We start from the raw sequence: 15,375 nt of genomic DNA on the forward strand, positions 1-15,375 counted from the left end.
CGAGCCAAACATAGTTTAACCCGAGGTTTAAATTGTTTTCTATAGTTCAGTCATTTTGTACGGGTCCGTAGAGGCGTCTGTTGTTGACAGCAGAATACGGATGTCCTGCACGGTGGAGATTATGTAGTCAGGGATGCTATGGTGGTACTTAAGGGCAATATATGAATGACCTGCAGAGGACTCTTCTATCGCAGCTGAACACATGTCAGTACTGTCGGTGATGGGACACTGCGCTTCTCCATGACCTCAGATACGTCTATGTAACGCCTGCCACTTCACTATGTCATTGGAAGAGCAGGAGAAGCAGATCCTGAGATTAATCCAGGAAGGTAAAATCCATGTCCTCCAGGAGCAGCTTGAGAGAGAGCCCCGGCTAATGACTGACGTTCCCAGTAAACACTTTGGTAGATCTGGTGACACGATGTTGCATTATGCAGCACGCCATGGACATCTTCCTGTACTCTGCTACCTGGTGGAGGTGGTTGGTATGGATGTAGAGGGTCGAAATAATGATTACAAGAGACCCATCCATGAAGCGGCATCCATGGGGCACAGAGACTGCTTGCTGTACCTACTCAGTAAGGGAGCACAGGTGGACTGCCTGAAAAAGGCTGACTGGTAAGGGTGTAATGCGGAGGTCCCTGGTGCTGGCATGGGTCATTTACACCAAGCTGAGAAGAATCAAAATTACAGCATGGTAAACCAGTGCGCTGGCAGGGTCTAAGGTTATTGGCACACCTGTATTGGCAGTTTCCAAATGAAGACGTCTTTAAAGGGATATTCTAGTGTTAAAGGATAACTAAACCTTCAACAGACTTCTGACATGTCATAGTGAAATGTCAGAAATTTTGATCGGTGGGGGTCCGAGCACTGAGACCCCCACCGATCCCTGCAGCGAATGAGCCACTTAGTTTCTTATCTGCTTTTTTCAGAAAGCTGATGTAGCGGTGTACAGGCCCATAGGCTTTCTATTGTGTCTGTACACCGTTACATCGGCTTTCCGAGAAAAGCCGATCAGAAACTAAGCGGCTCATCCGAGTGCTTCAGCTGCTTCGTTCTAGCGATTGGTGGGGGTCTCCGTGCTCGGACCTCCACCGATCAAAACTTCTGTCACTATGACATGTCAGAAGTTTGTTGAAAGTTTAGTTACCCTTTAAACAGTTATGCCATAGCCATAGGATTTGCCAAAAACATTGATCAGTGGGAGGATATGACCGGTGTTATCACCAAATATCAGCAGAACAGAGTTCAATGACCCTTGTTCAGAAAAAGTAGTAGGGGAGCATCAGCACTTCTGCTGCACTTAGGCCAATCTAGAATCCACCCCACATTCCGTCCAAAAAACTGCACCACATTGTGGTGCAGTTTTTCTGGTAGAATTTCTGCTGCAGAAAACAGTGGTAGAAAAAAAAATAAACTTTCCTACTTACCTCGGCCTTAACCATGGCAATGCGTCCCTCTGACATCCTGCAGTCTGGCCTCCTGGGACAACGTTTCCTCCCATGTGACTGCTGCAGCCTGTGATTGGCTGCAGCAGTCACTTGGGAAGAAATGTCATCCCTGGAGGCCGGGCTGGCCGCAGGAGCAGAGAGTTCTAGGTAAGGTAGGTTTTTTGTCTGAGTTGCGATTTTTGCAGCATTTCCAATGCAAAAATCTCAACATCTGCTATTTGTTGCGGGTTTTACCTCCACATTGAATTCAATTGGGAAAACCTGTAACAGAAAAGCAGTGATTCCGCAGCATAAACTGACATGCTGCAGATTAAAGAACCGCACCGCAGGTCAATTTCGGAACTTTTTTTTGGCGGGTTTTATACGCAGCGTGTGGATGAGATTTGTTCAAATCTCTTTCACTTTGCTGCTACTGTGATAAGCTGCGGATTTTCCGAACAATGAAATCTGTTGCGGAAAATCTGCAGTGTTAACGCTACGTATTCTGTTTCATTCACGTTATTTAGAACCTCATCACAGAATTCCAACATACTGTAATCTAGTAAGCATCATTTTTTATATTCTATTCAGTAAGAAATGGTTATGTAACAACAGCCAACCCCGATTAATGATGGGATTTCTCAAAACTCAATTTAGCCAGTAGGCAAACTGGGCACCTCTCTAGATCGGAACATTTTAGCTGCGGAACCATAACATTATTCTCACTTTTCTCTTTTAGTATTAATTTCTTCTACCAGTTTATTGTTCACATAATTCTATTAGAATACCCGGGTGTTGGGGAAATATAAAATTATAATGGAGGGGCACACAATTGACAACTTAGGGTGTATTAGTATGTGATGCCAGGGGCAGAACTAATAGTAAACACAGTGCTGGACTTACCAATTTTCCCATATAGAGAAAAGGAGAAGGGTTATCGTGTGAACTTTTCTCATTACTTTAGTCACCTTTTCTCATGTAACAGTAGCATCTGTTCATTGTAGGACCCCCCTTATGATGGCGTGCACAAGAAAAAACATAGATGTTATTAAAGATCTCATTGAGCACAAGGCCGACCCCAAACTGAAAAACAAAGATGGCTGGAACAGTTTTCATATTGCATCCAGAGAAGGTGAACCCGTTGTCATCGCCTATCTGCTTGATGCCTTCCCTGATATTTGGAATACTGAGAGCAAGATAAAGAGAACACCTCTGCACACAGCAGGTAGGACATATATGTATATATATTAGGTAACTACAAAAAAGCATAATAGGACCTCTAACTATATAGACCCATGTGCATTGTTCATGCATTCAATTGAATGGAGCCGTGCTACAGTTTCCTGAACAGCGGACAGCACTGGCAGGAAAAAAACAGTAAAGGGATGCCAATTCTCCGGATTGGTGGTGGGCCCAGAAGTCGGACTCCCACCGGTCATAAAGTGATGATATATTCTAGCGATATGCCATCACGTTCTAAGATGGTAATACGCTTTTATTAGGGCATCCATAGACTTCTATGCACTCACTGTACTTCCGAATGCCTCTGATTTAATACGAAATCGCTAATTGACATGCTGAATGACATGCCCCGCCAATCAGCGCCTTTCAACAATGGAAGCGGCGCACATCGTTGAAAGGCGCTGATTGGCGGGACAAGTCATACTGCACTGCCAATCAGCGTCATTAGAAGGCACTGAGTGGTCGGCCACGGAATGTAAATGGCCATTCCGCGCTTATGCATGTAATTGTACCTTCGTTTTATAGACGCAGGTACAATTAGTGCAGGAGGGGATGGCGGCGGCTGGTTTCAGTGGGCCGCAGCCCCCGCAGAGAGGCATCAGGCTGCTGCCTGAGGCGAGATGCTCATCTCACCTCATGGACGGTGCGGCCCTGGTCTCCGCAGTCGAACCCTCAGCGATCCATATGTGATGGCATATCCTAGCGAAATGCCTTCGCTTTCTGTGATGTGAATAACCCTTTAAAGTTTCAACTATAACCTTTATGTACCCCAAAATGGTGGCTGAAAAAAAATCTACAACCTGAATTATACAGCTATTTAACAGGAGTATAAAGGTTATGGCAGTTCACGGAGGCGAATATGAAATCATTCTTCTGGTCCTTAAAGGGGTTCTCTGACTCCATCGTGAGGTTGCTAGTGTGGGCAGGAATTGGCTGCCGCTGTCCAGTTGTAGTGGACGAAACATCATGACATCAAGACAAGGCAGGAGACCCTGGTACCAGTGTTTTTGTAATAGTTTTGAATTTATACAATAGGTATATTACATTATTTTTTAGCTATTAAGAACTGATGAAGCCCAAAGGTCAGGTGGCACCAGAAGACCTGATCACTGTGTGATGACTACATGATGCCGCAAGGTACCCTGGTGACCAGTGACACAGGAACATCGCTGAATTCAAAAGATAAGACACTTGCAACCGTTTTTAAGAAGTCGGAAAACCTTCAAGGTGTTAATGCTTGTAGAATCGCTGTTTGTTCTCACTCAGAATTTGTCTGTACTTCCGTTATTATCACTTATAAGCTAATGTAGGAAATACACGTATATTAACTGAATATACTTCTATATGTAACAAAGGGGTTTTCCCACAAAACCGTTATCACCCAGCCACAAAATAGGTGATAAAAGTCCGACTGCTACTCCCCGGACCCCAGTATTAGTCATCGGTGAGGGTCCCTGCGATCAAACATTTATTACCTATCCAATGCATAAGTGATAAATGTTTATTATGGGAAAACCCCTTTAATTATGTGGTTTTAACAATGAACAATTATTTATCTGTGGCTGTAATGGAAGTGAGGCAGGTGGTATACATCTGACATATATTGTCACATTGTATGTAGTTCCTAAAGTGCCAGTTTTTACCTTAATCCCACCCTACATTCTTGGGGTCAATCTTGATATTCCCATCGTCTTTGGATGCCAGGGAATCTCAGGATTGACGCCTAGCAGGTAAGCACATGGAATCCCAGGACAGGAAATTTTTCAGCTGATGTCCACGGTCTCACTTTAAGGGTATGTTCACACGGCAGCGTCCGATACGGCTGAAATTACGGAGCTGTTTTCAGGAGAAAACAGCTCCTTAATTTCAGACGTAATTGCTCGTCCTCGCATTTTGTGAGGCATCATTGACGGCCGTAATTTAGAGCTGTTCTTCATTGAATTCAATGAAAAACGGCTCAAATTACGTCCAAAGAAGTGTCCTGCACTTCTTTGACGAGGCAGTCATTTTACGCGTCGTCGTTTGACAGCTGTCAAACGACGACGTGTAAATCACAGGTCGTCGGCACAGTACGTCGGCAAACCCATTCAAATGAATGGGCAGATGTTTGCCGACGTATTGGAGCCGTATTTTCAGGCGTAAAACGAGGCATAATACGCCTCGTTTACGCCTGAAAATAGGTTGTGTGAACCCAGCCTAACAGTAGTGATATATGAAAGCTAGTTAATATGTGTCACTTATATATTCTAACACGTGGTTTTTTTTTTTATCAGCAATGCATGGATGTTTTAATGTGGTACAGATTCTTCTAGAAAGGTAACTCTTAAAATTATATTTTGTGTATGTTTTATTATTAAACACATTTCATGGTTTATAATTATGTAATGACATTTAAAAGGATAAGAGGATGTCTCTAAAATGAATCCAGTCTAATTTATTTAATCTGTCTTTTTTTATTTTATTACTATTTAAATCACATACCTCCCTTTTATTCCTGGCATCCTTCCAGCGCTATTTTTTTGGCCCTCCTGTTGTCCCGCTACGACCCCTGCTCCGCTTGGTGCCTGATATGCTAATTTTGAGTAAAGGTTCAGAGAGGAGTAGACCTCACCTCTCCTCAGTAGGCGTTGCCTCGTGCATCACTATGACGCTGGCCAATCAGAGCGGACACCTTCACAGTGATGCAGAAGACCCACTGATCGCGCAAGATTTACTGCAGGTTTTCTGCATCGCTATAAAACGGTTTGATCTGATTGGCCAGCGTCACACCGAAGCAGGAGGCAACACCTACTGAGGAGAGATGAGGTCTCCTCATCTCTGTAGCTTTACTTACAATTAGCATATCAGGCGCCAGGCAGAGCAGGGGTTGTAGCGGGACAACAGGAGGGCCAAAAATAAATAAATTACCGTGCTGGAATCGAGAGGACGCCAGGAATAAGGGGAGGTATGTGGTTTAAATAAACCACATAAAAGTGGATCTTCACTTTAATATGCTGATGTAATTAGGGGAAGCATATTATAGGTACCTGTCCGCTGTCCCGGGGGGCCAAATATTACTTTACAAAAACAGCTGCATATTTTTCTCTCTTATTCCCCTTCATTTTCTCTGCGCCATATACATGTACATATAAAGTCTGCTGTGGCGTAGCGATCGTGCCAACTCATGAATACAATGGTCTCATAAGCTACCTTGGTTTACAAACTGGCTGCATATTTCTCTATCAGATTTGACCCATCAGTATAGTGGACCTGTTCCTACAAAAAACGACCTTTATAACTACATTATGACATAATCTCATTTTTTCTAAGGTGTAACTATGAGCCGGAGTGCAAGGACAGCTGTGGAGTAACTCCATTCATGGATGCAGTGCAGAATGGACACCTCCAAATTGCTGAACTACTTATAGAAAAGAAAAAGGTATGCGCCTACGCACACAGACATGTCATTTTTCCCAAGTCAGAGATAAATACTAAGAATAGGACATCTTTGATATTTTCTAAAAGGGTCACGGAAAAAAAAATTGATAAACAATGGAGCAGATGATTGGCCTGTCCAGAGGTGCTGTCACCTGAACTGAGTAGACTAAGGGCAAGAGGAACTGGAGGTGATAGAGTTTGGAGCAAAGAAGGGGTGATGGGGAACCTTGATAAGAGAAATGATCTCTGGCCAGGAATAAGTGACACGTACCCGATGCTGGTCATGTATCTGAAGCAACCATACAACGCCAGAAGACTCTCCTGCAAAGATCCTATTATAATTATTGTGGGCACACAAGCTCTCTTAGGGCATGTTCACAAGCGGCTCAAAAAAATGATGTGTAAACGTGTCAAATACGCTAGCGTTTCTTGTGAAGCGCGCACAAAATGCGTAAAAACGCACTAAAACATGTGGAAAATGCCTGTGTTTTAAAAAGCGCTTGACAAGAAATTCTAGCATATTTGACAGGTTTGCACGTCGTTTTTTTTAGCCCCATGTGAACATGCCCTAAGAGAGCTCGTGTGGACTCAATAATTATAATAGGAGCTTTGCAGGGGAAGCTTCTGGCGTTGTATGGTTGCTTCAGATACATGACCAGCATCATTGGAGGTATGTGTCACTTATGCTTACTGAGAATGGGATATACAATTATTATCATACCACTGCCTTTGTTATAACCCATTTACTTCTGTCAAGAGAGATGAATGTGCAGTACATGTCTCTACATTACTTTCCCACCACCAGGTCTGCTATACGGCTGTGGATAATATGGGAGCGCAGGCAATGCATCTGGCCGCAGTTACAGGACAAGACAAATCACTACAATACCTGGTATCTCATCTTGGTGTGAATGTGAATGAAACCGCAACGTCTATGCAGCTGAGCCCACTGCATTATGCTGCCAAGGTCAGGAGTCCAAACTGGTATACAATCTGCATGTAAAAGAGTTGTGCCATCTGGTCCACCACTTTCTAGATGGACGTCATAGAGGAAGAGTTCCTCTGCTTGACAACCCACTCTATTAGCCGGAGCGGAGACATGCTAGAGTGGCTCCTGCGCTGCCAGGGTCTATGTGGGACGATGTGTTACATGGTGATCCATTCGAATGACGGGATAGGGTCAATGTGCTTTCAGCTTCCCCTTTAAATAACCGCTGATCACTGGGGTTTCAACAGCTATGCCTGTGGCGATCGGCTGATTTTCCGGTGGGGAGCTGTTTTTTAAGAAGAGGTTGTTTACCTTCATACAACCTTCATACAATCAGCGATAAGGAGATTTATCTCTTCAGGTTTATTTTAAGTGTAATTAAGGCTGAATTCACACTGCATTTGCTGTGTCCACTTGGCTTATACATGTGGGAAGCTGCCAGCTCCTACATCAACCGTATCCATAGGCCCCCATTCCCCCACTGAAAGCCAAAAGAGTGTACTTTTGGCCACCGTCAGGCTGATCTACGTTAATATACCTTTTTTCAACTGTATGGAACAGCGTCTGCGGTGTTATTCCATACAGAGTCATCCCACAAAAAATATACATATTGTTTTAACATGGGAGCCTGTGAGCAACGAATGCCACTGTATGCATATATAGTGGCATCCGTTGGATGTATACATCAGAAAATATTCACAACGTATACCTCCAACATACACTGCAAACGAAGTGTGAATAGACTTCTAAAGAGGACTCTGTGTTGTGCCGTTCCTCTGTTATTCTCCCTAGAAATGTATGAATAAATTAACTACTTGGTATTACCAGTTGGGGGTGTGTCCCTGAATATTCTGACAGTCTAATCCGTTCTGACAGTCTTTGCAGGGACACATCCCTTTGACAAGGGGAATGGTAACACCCAGTTCACAATTTGTTCATACATTTCTTGGAGGAATAACACAGGAACGGCCTAACGAAAAGTTCTAAGAAAATATGCTTCATAATTGTGATTTTATGCGGAATACAAGTATTTACTAAAATAGACAGCAGGTGACAGGTCCTCTGTAATAGAAGCTGTATTTATCTGGTGACTTCATGTAACACTATTTACAACATAAAGTGCATTCAGAAAGTCTTCAGACTCTTTACATTTTTGCACATTTTGTTATGTTGAGACCTTGTGCTAGAATTAAAAAAAAATCCAGTTTTTCCCCAATCATTCTGCACTCAATACCCCATAATAACAAAGTGAAAACAGAATTTTAGAAATCTTTGCTAATTTACTGAAAATGTTGAAGCACCTTTGGCAGCGATAACAGCCTCCAGTCTTCTTGGGTATGATGCCACAAGGTTTGCACACCTGGATTTGAGGATTTTCTGCTATTCTTCTCTGTATATCTTCTGCATATCAAGATCTGTCAGGTTGGATAGTTACCGTCGGTGGACAGCTATTTTCAGGTCCCTCCAGAGATGTTCGATTGGGTTCAAGTCATGGTTCTGGCTGGACCAATCAAGGACATTTACAGAGTTGTCCCTAAGCCACTCCAGTGTTGTCTTGCTTCTGTGCTTAGGGTCATTGTCTTGTTGGAAAGTGAACCTTCGGCTCAGTCTGAGGTCCAGAGCACTCTGGATCAGGTTTTCATTAAGAATATCTCTGTACTTTGCTCTATTCATCTTTCCCTCAACTCTGACCAGACTCCCTGTCCCGGCCACTGAAAAACATCCCCACAGCATGATGCTACCACCACCATGCTTTACTGTAGGGATGAGCATCTGGTATCATGCAGACATGACGCTTAGGGTATGTTTACACGGCAGCGTCCAATACGCCTGAAATTACGGAGCTGTTTCAGACGTAAATGCATGTACTGGCGTTATTCGCCGCGTCTTTTACGGACGTAATTTGGAGCTGAATTCATTGAAGTCAATGAAAAACGGCTCCAATTACGTCCCAAGAAGTGTCCTGCACTTCTTTGATGAGGCTGTTATTTTACGTGCCGTCTTTTGACAGCGACGCGTAAAATGACAGGTCGTCGGCACAGTACATCGGCAAACCCATTAAAGTAATGGGCAGATGTTTGCCGACGTATTGGAGGCGTTTATAAAACGCCTCCATTACGTCTGAAAATAGGTCATGTGAATCCAGCCTTAGAATTGAGGCCAAAAAGTTAAATCTTGGTCTCATCAGACCACAGAATCTTGTTTCTCACAGTCTGAGAGTCCTTGCTTTTTAGCAAACTCCAAGTGGGCTTTCATGGAGAGGCTTCTTTTTGGCCTTTGTGCAATAAAGCCCAGATTGGTGGAGTGCTGCAGTGATGGTTGACCTGGAAGTTTCTCCCCTCTGCACACAGGAGGACATCTTTGGAGGTCCTTCTCCCCCGATTACTTAGTTTGGTGGGGCGGCCAGCTCTCTGAGATGGCCTGGTTGTTCCAAACTTCTTCCATTTAAGAATTATGGAGGCCACTGAGCTCTTGGGAACTTCAGTGCATTAGAATGTTTTTTGTACCCTTCCCCAGATCTTTGCGTCACCACAATCCAATCTCTGACCTCTACGGGCAGTTCTTTCCTCCTCATGGCTTGTTTTCTGCTCTGATATGCATCGTCAGCTGTGAGACCTTATATAGACATGGGTGTGTCTTTCCAAATCATGTCCAATCAAATGAATTTACCACAGGTGGACTCCAATCAAATGTCTAAATATCTGTTTTCACTTTGTCATTATGGGGTATTGAGTGCAGAATGATAAGGAAAAGAATAGCTTTTTTTTATTTTAGCACAAGGCCTCAACATAAAATGTGAAAAAAGTTAAAGGCTCTGAAGACTTTCCGAATGCACTATATATTTATTAGTACATTATCATTATCTTAATAAAATCCTTCCGGAATGATTTCACATTAAAGATATGAGTATTGGTTTAGTAAAACTGTTCATAGAATGTAAGATTTTCCCCTATTTTCCAATATTTTTATTGTTAGGATTAGGGATGCACAATGCATCGAAACTTCGATACTGCTTCGATACCGTGCACCCCCAAACGGTTCGATACCGTTGTTTAATGTATTTCGATACTAAGCTGTGCGGCCGCACAGCTCAGTATTGTAACACATAAATGTATGAGAGCGGGGCTGCGGCTGTGTGATAGTCATTGCCCCGCTCCTGAGTCCTGACAAGTGCGCGCCGTCAGGATGATGTGATGCAGCCGGCGCTGCACTAATGAGCAGCGGCAATGAAGACAGAACATGGCAGGCGCACTACAAAACACCCCCATGTTCTGTCCTCAGTGCCTGTGCCACCGCTCATTAGTGCAGCGCCGGCCGCATCTCCCGCATGCGCACTTATGTCAGGAGCGAGGCAATGGCTGTATTACATAGCTGCAGCCCCGCTCTATAACGGCGGAGATCAGAGAAATCTCTCATCTCCGCCGCTATTCCCCTGAATGCTGCCATCAAAACTGACTGCAGCGTTCACGAGAAAATGAGACGAGGGGGATGCCCCTTGGATTGCGTCATAGGAAATTCCTGTGACCCGATCGAGGGCCATGCCATATATGGGCAGACAGCCCAGGGTCCATTGAAGGACCCCAGCGCTCGCTTACCATATTTACCTGTTGTTAGGGCATACTTAAGTATGTCCTAACAACTGCCTGTGTACTATCCGTACACAGGCTAATGTACTGGCATATATCTGATCTATGCCAGTACATTAAAGTTTAAAAATAAAGTTAAAACAAAGTAATATTAAATTTAAAAAAAAATACACATACACCTTTTTTACAATAAACATTAAAATAAGTCTCAATACATTAAATATACACATATTGGTATTGGCGCGGCCGTAATAACCTGCAAAAAAATTGTTGTGCAGGTTATTACGGCCGCGCCAATACCAATATGTGTCATTTATGATGTGTACGCTGTAAAAAAAACAAAAAACTTCATTCACTTATTAATGTAAGCCACGTGGTGTGATGAATTTAACCTCCATGTGCCTCACATTAATAGTAATTAACCCCATCATGTACCTCGCACATTAACCCATTATGACTGAGAAACATGATGGGATTAATTACTATTAATGTGAGGCACATGGAGGTTAAATTCATCACACCTCGCGCCTCACATCACAAAATGTAAGAAAGTTTTGTTTTTTTATTACTGTTAAAGTTAAAAGTAATAAAGTTTAAGCATCGTTTTGGTATCGAAATCGCAATACTACACAAAGTATCGGTATCGAAGTCCAAATCCTGGTATCGTGACCTCCCTAGTTAGGATGCAGATTGGCAATGTAGCCTACTTTGATAAATGATTTACATTGATGGGAATGACTTCCATGTAGACAATCATTCTAGTGTTGTAATTGTCATTTATGTGTATTGCTGCACTTGTATTTTCTCTTCTGATCGCTGACTGAACACTATTATGATCCCATTATCACGAGGAAATGAGAAATATATGACACAAGTCCTACATTTGTTCTAATTGATGGATCAACTTCCAATGGTCCGGAAATTATCCATTTAGTATAGTAGACACCTAATGGTTCTCTTGAATAATTGTTTTTTTTTTCTCGATTCTTTATTATTATTATTATTATTATTATTATTATTTCCTCAATGTCAACCTTAACGTATTGCTTGTGTCATGTTAATACAGGAAGGCCATATTAGTTCTTTGTCAACCCTGTTATCCCTCGGTGCTGATCTAAACATCCAAGATTTAAAAGGAAGATCAGGTAGGACTCTAGCATTCGTGTTGAGCACATTGCTGTCAATGAATGAAAACATTCTTGTCTATATCCATAGGCTGAAAACCTGTAAAAACATATTTTTTCCCACTGCTGAGAGTGTGCTACGATTGAGGAGAACCTTTCACCTCCCCATACACGTGCAGCTGAGTGCAGCATGTAATGGGGAGGTCTGCACAAACCCTGTCTCACTATAAAAAAAAATCCTACCTTTCTCCGTTATTTAGATATTGGTGCCAATATATTTGTTGCCCGATATTTAAATAACCCCCATAACAGTTAATGGGGTGTGTAATTGGCACATCGCCAACAGTTAATGGGGCGTGTAACATCGCTGTGACACTGTCCAATCAGCTCTGGACAGTGTCACAGCAAGAGAGGAGAGCGTGTGCGTGCGCACGCAGCTCCGCCACCACCACGGAACAGAAGAGGGGAAGAAGAATGTGAATTCATCTTCTTCTGTTCAATGGCGGCGGGAGTATGTTAGGCAGCGGAGATCACACATCGCGAGAGATTACACAGTCTTGTCTGCCGAGAGCTGAAGAGTGAGAGCATGCGCGCGCGCGCATGCTCGTACAGCTCCGAGCTGCACGTGCACACGCTCTCCTCTCTCCAGCTGAGAGGAGAGAGCTCTTGTTGTGACACTGTCCGTAGCTGATTGGACAGTGTCACAGCCATGTTACTACACACCCCCTTGCCAATTACACGTCCCATTGACCGTTCAGGGGGTTATTGAAATATCGGGCGCCAAAAAGGTTCTCTTTAACGCCGACAAACCGTAATATTTAGGTCATCAGAAAAGATTCGATCATCAACAACAGGCAAGCAATTTTTCTCGCTGGTCGTGCCATCACTGAACATCTTTAGACTGGTCATTGATTGCGAACTTTTACTCGATATTACAATACAAAGGGACAAATGTTCTACATTCAGCACAGGTCTTCTATTAACTGTTAAGGGGATGTTTAATTTACCCTCTACTAGAGTTTTTTTTCTTTTCATGTGAGACCTAGTTTAATCCCTTAACGACCGCCAATACACCTTTTCACGGTGGCCGCTAAGGGTACTTATGCCAGAGCACCGCCTTTTCACGGCGCTCTGACATATGCCCGGCACGGGTGTCCTGTGCCAGCTAAATCAGGTGTTGGACTGTCTAGAGCGGGATCGATTTCAACATCACCCCATCGGCACTCGCAAAGACAATTGCAGGGTGCCAATGGCTTCTACGGAAGACGGGGGCCTAACAAAGGTCCCCAATTCTACCTGTGGTGGATGCCTGCTAAGCCATGCCTGATGCACGAGCTAGCAGGTACCTGTCAGTTTTACACGGACAGGCAATAATACGCTGCAATACAGAAGTATTGCAGTGTATTATAAAAGCAATCAGAAGATCGCATAGTGAAGTCCCCCAGTGGGACTAAAAATAAAGTTAACCAAAAATTTAATAAAGTTAATTAGTAATAAATAAAAATCCCAAATAAAAAAAAATTAAAAATCCACTTTTTCCCTTATAGAATACTTTAATATGAAAAAACAAAACTTTTTTTAAAACATTACACATATTTGGTATCGCCGCATCCGTAACGGCCCCACCTATAAAGCGATTACATTATTTAACCCGCACAGTGAACGCCATAAAAAATTGAATAAAAAACAATGCCAGAATTGCTGTTTTCTGTTCATCCTGCCTTCAAAAAAATGTGATAAAAAGTGATCAAAAAGTTGCATGTACACTAAAATGGTACCAATAATAACTAGAAGTCATCCCGCAGAAAACAAGCAAAATGCAAAAAATAGCTTGGTCATTAAAGTGTAGCTAAACGTTTGACAAACTTCTGACATGTCATAGTGACATGTCAGAAGTTTGTATTGGTGGGGCTCCGAGCACTGAGACCCCCGCCAATCGCTAGAATGAAGCAGCTGAAGTGCTCGTGTGAGCGCTCAGCTGCTTCGTGTCTGTTCGGCTATTTCCGGAAAGCCGATGTATCGGAGTACAGGCTCATAGGCTTTCTATTGTGTCCGTACACGATACATTTATTTCCGGAAACAGCTGAACAGACACGAAGAGGCTGAGCGCTCACACGAGCACTTCAGCTGCTTCATTCTAGCGATTAGTGGGGGTCTCAGTGCTCGGAGCCTCACCAATACAAACTTCTGACATGTCACTATGACATGTCAGAAGTTTGTGGAACGTTTAGCTACACTTTAAGGTTTAATATGGGCTGGTCATTAAGGGGTTAAGATCTGTTGTGTATATGTCCTACAAGTAAAGTGGCCAGTTTGGAAAACATGAACAGAATCTGTAGATGAATCTTTTCAGCTTTTTTTGGGGTAGTGTGGTAGGCAAAAGACAGCAAACCTAAGCTAAGACTGGATTCACACACATTGTTTACTCGTGTTTTCAGTGGCGGTTTTCGCAGCGTGTTTTTTTTTTTGCATTTTTTTTTCTTTTTTCCAAACATGTCACAGCCAGATCATACTATATAGTAACATATGAGAAGACCTACAAACACAGCATTTTGCTTTTTGCCATTTTTGGGTCAGGGGCATTTGTAGCAAATGTGGCATGCTCCAGGTATGGCTTTCTTGTGGCATTTTTCCATAGGCTTTTCTATAGGACTTCAAAAATGCCATGAAAAACGCATCTACAAAATAAAAAAAAGCCTACAAAAACGCTTCAGATGCATGGTGTTTTTTTACATGGGTTTTAAGACGCTAACAAATAAGTGTGTGTGAAATAACTGTCTCATATTAAAGATGGATCACTGGGCATTGAGCTGATTTTTGGGCCGCGCACTTTGGGGTCATTTTTAAAAAGCTAGTGCAGATATAAACAGTAGCTAGTAAAATCTTCTAGTCTTCCATTTCAGAGTGTTGTATAGTATGACATCTCTCATGTAGATATTGGGCTGATGTTGCTTTTATACCATTTTGGATGTTCACAGTTTTATGATTTATTTTGAGAAAAAGGGAAAATCAACTGATGGCACTTTATAATGTATGTTGTGGTTTTTCCCCGCAGCTCTTCACATGGCATGTTCTGGTCAGCACGCACGTTGTGCTGAATTTCTCTTGAAGTCTGGGCTCAAAGACACCGCGGATTGTAGTGGCACATTCGCTGAACAGCTAGCCAAAAAAGATGACATCAAGAAAGTTTTCACACTTTTCCAAGAACAAGATAAAAAAACAAAAACATTAATTAACGCTATTGATCCCAAATAAAAAATATTATTTAAAGCATATATCCACCTTTAACCCTCTCATGACCAAGGGTCATTGATACCCGTGTCCAGGTCAAATTTTCCATTTTTGATATGCACTCTCAACGATAATATCTTTGCAATCGCTTTGAGTATCACAACTATTTTTACAAGACATATGGGGCTCTCATTTTCTAGATTTCTTTAATTTATTCCATGTTTTTAATTTTTATTATGAGCAGACAAATAACAAAAAATGTGAAAGAAAACACTTATTTGTAATTTTTTATATATATATATTTAGCTATATTAAATGTAATTGTATTATATGATAAAACAATGGCCGTCACACGG

The 15,375-nt window shown here is 42.4% G+C and overlaps 2 protein-coding genes across 2 annotated transcripts in view; one reads left to right on the top strand and one right to left on the bottom strand.

Annotated features, from left to right (window-relative positions):
- The window catches only part of FBH1 (F-box DNA helicase 1), a 175,528-nt gene that overhangs the window by 75,065 nt on the left and 85,088 nt on the right, over positions 1-15,375 (bottom strand). The gene's annotated exons all lie outside the window — the stretch shown is intronic.
- Positions 19-15,260, top strand: ANKRD16 (ankyrin repeat domain 16). Its single transcript, XM_075857498.1, has 7 exons — positions 19-618; positions 2,435-2,655; positions 4,946-4,988; positions 5,982-6,090; positions 6,895-7,056; positions 11,731-11,809; positions 14,844-15,260. The coding sequence occupies exons 1-7, from the start codon at positions 281-283 to the stop codon at positions 15,041-15,043; spliced, it is 1,152 nt and encodes a 383-aa protein (XP_075713613.1). The 5' UTR covers positions 19-280; the 3' UTR covers positions 15,044-15,260.

Source organism: Rhinoderma darwinii, chromosome 3 (assembly GCF_050947455.1).
Source record: "Rhinoderma darwinii isolate aRhiDar2 chromosome 3, aRhiDar2.hap1, whole genome shotgun sequence".
Classification (NCBI taxonomy): Eukaryota; Metazoa; Chordata; class Amphibia; order Anura; family Rhinodermatidae; genus Rhinoderma; species Rhinoderma darwinii.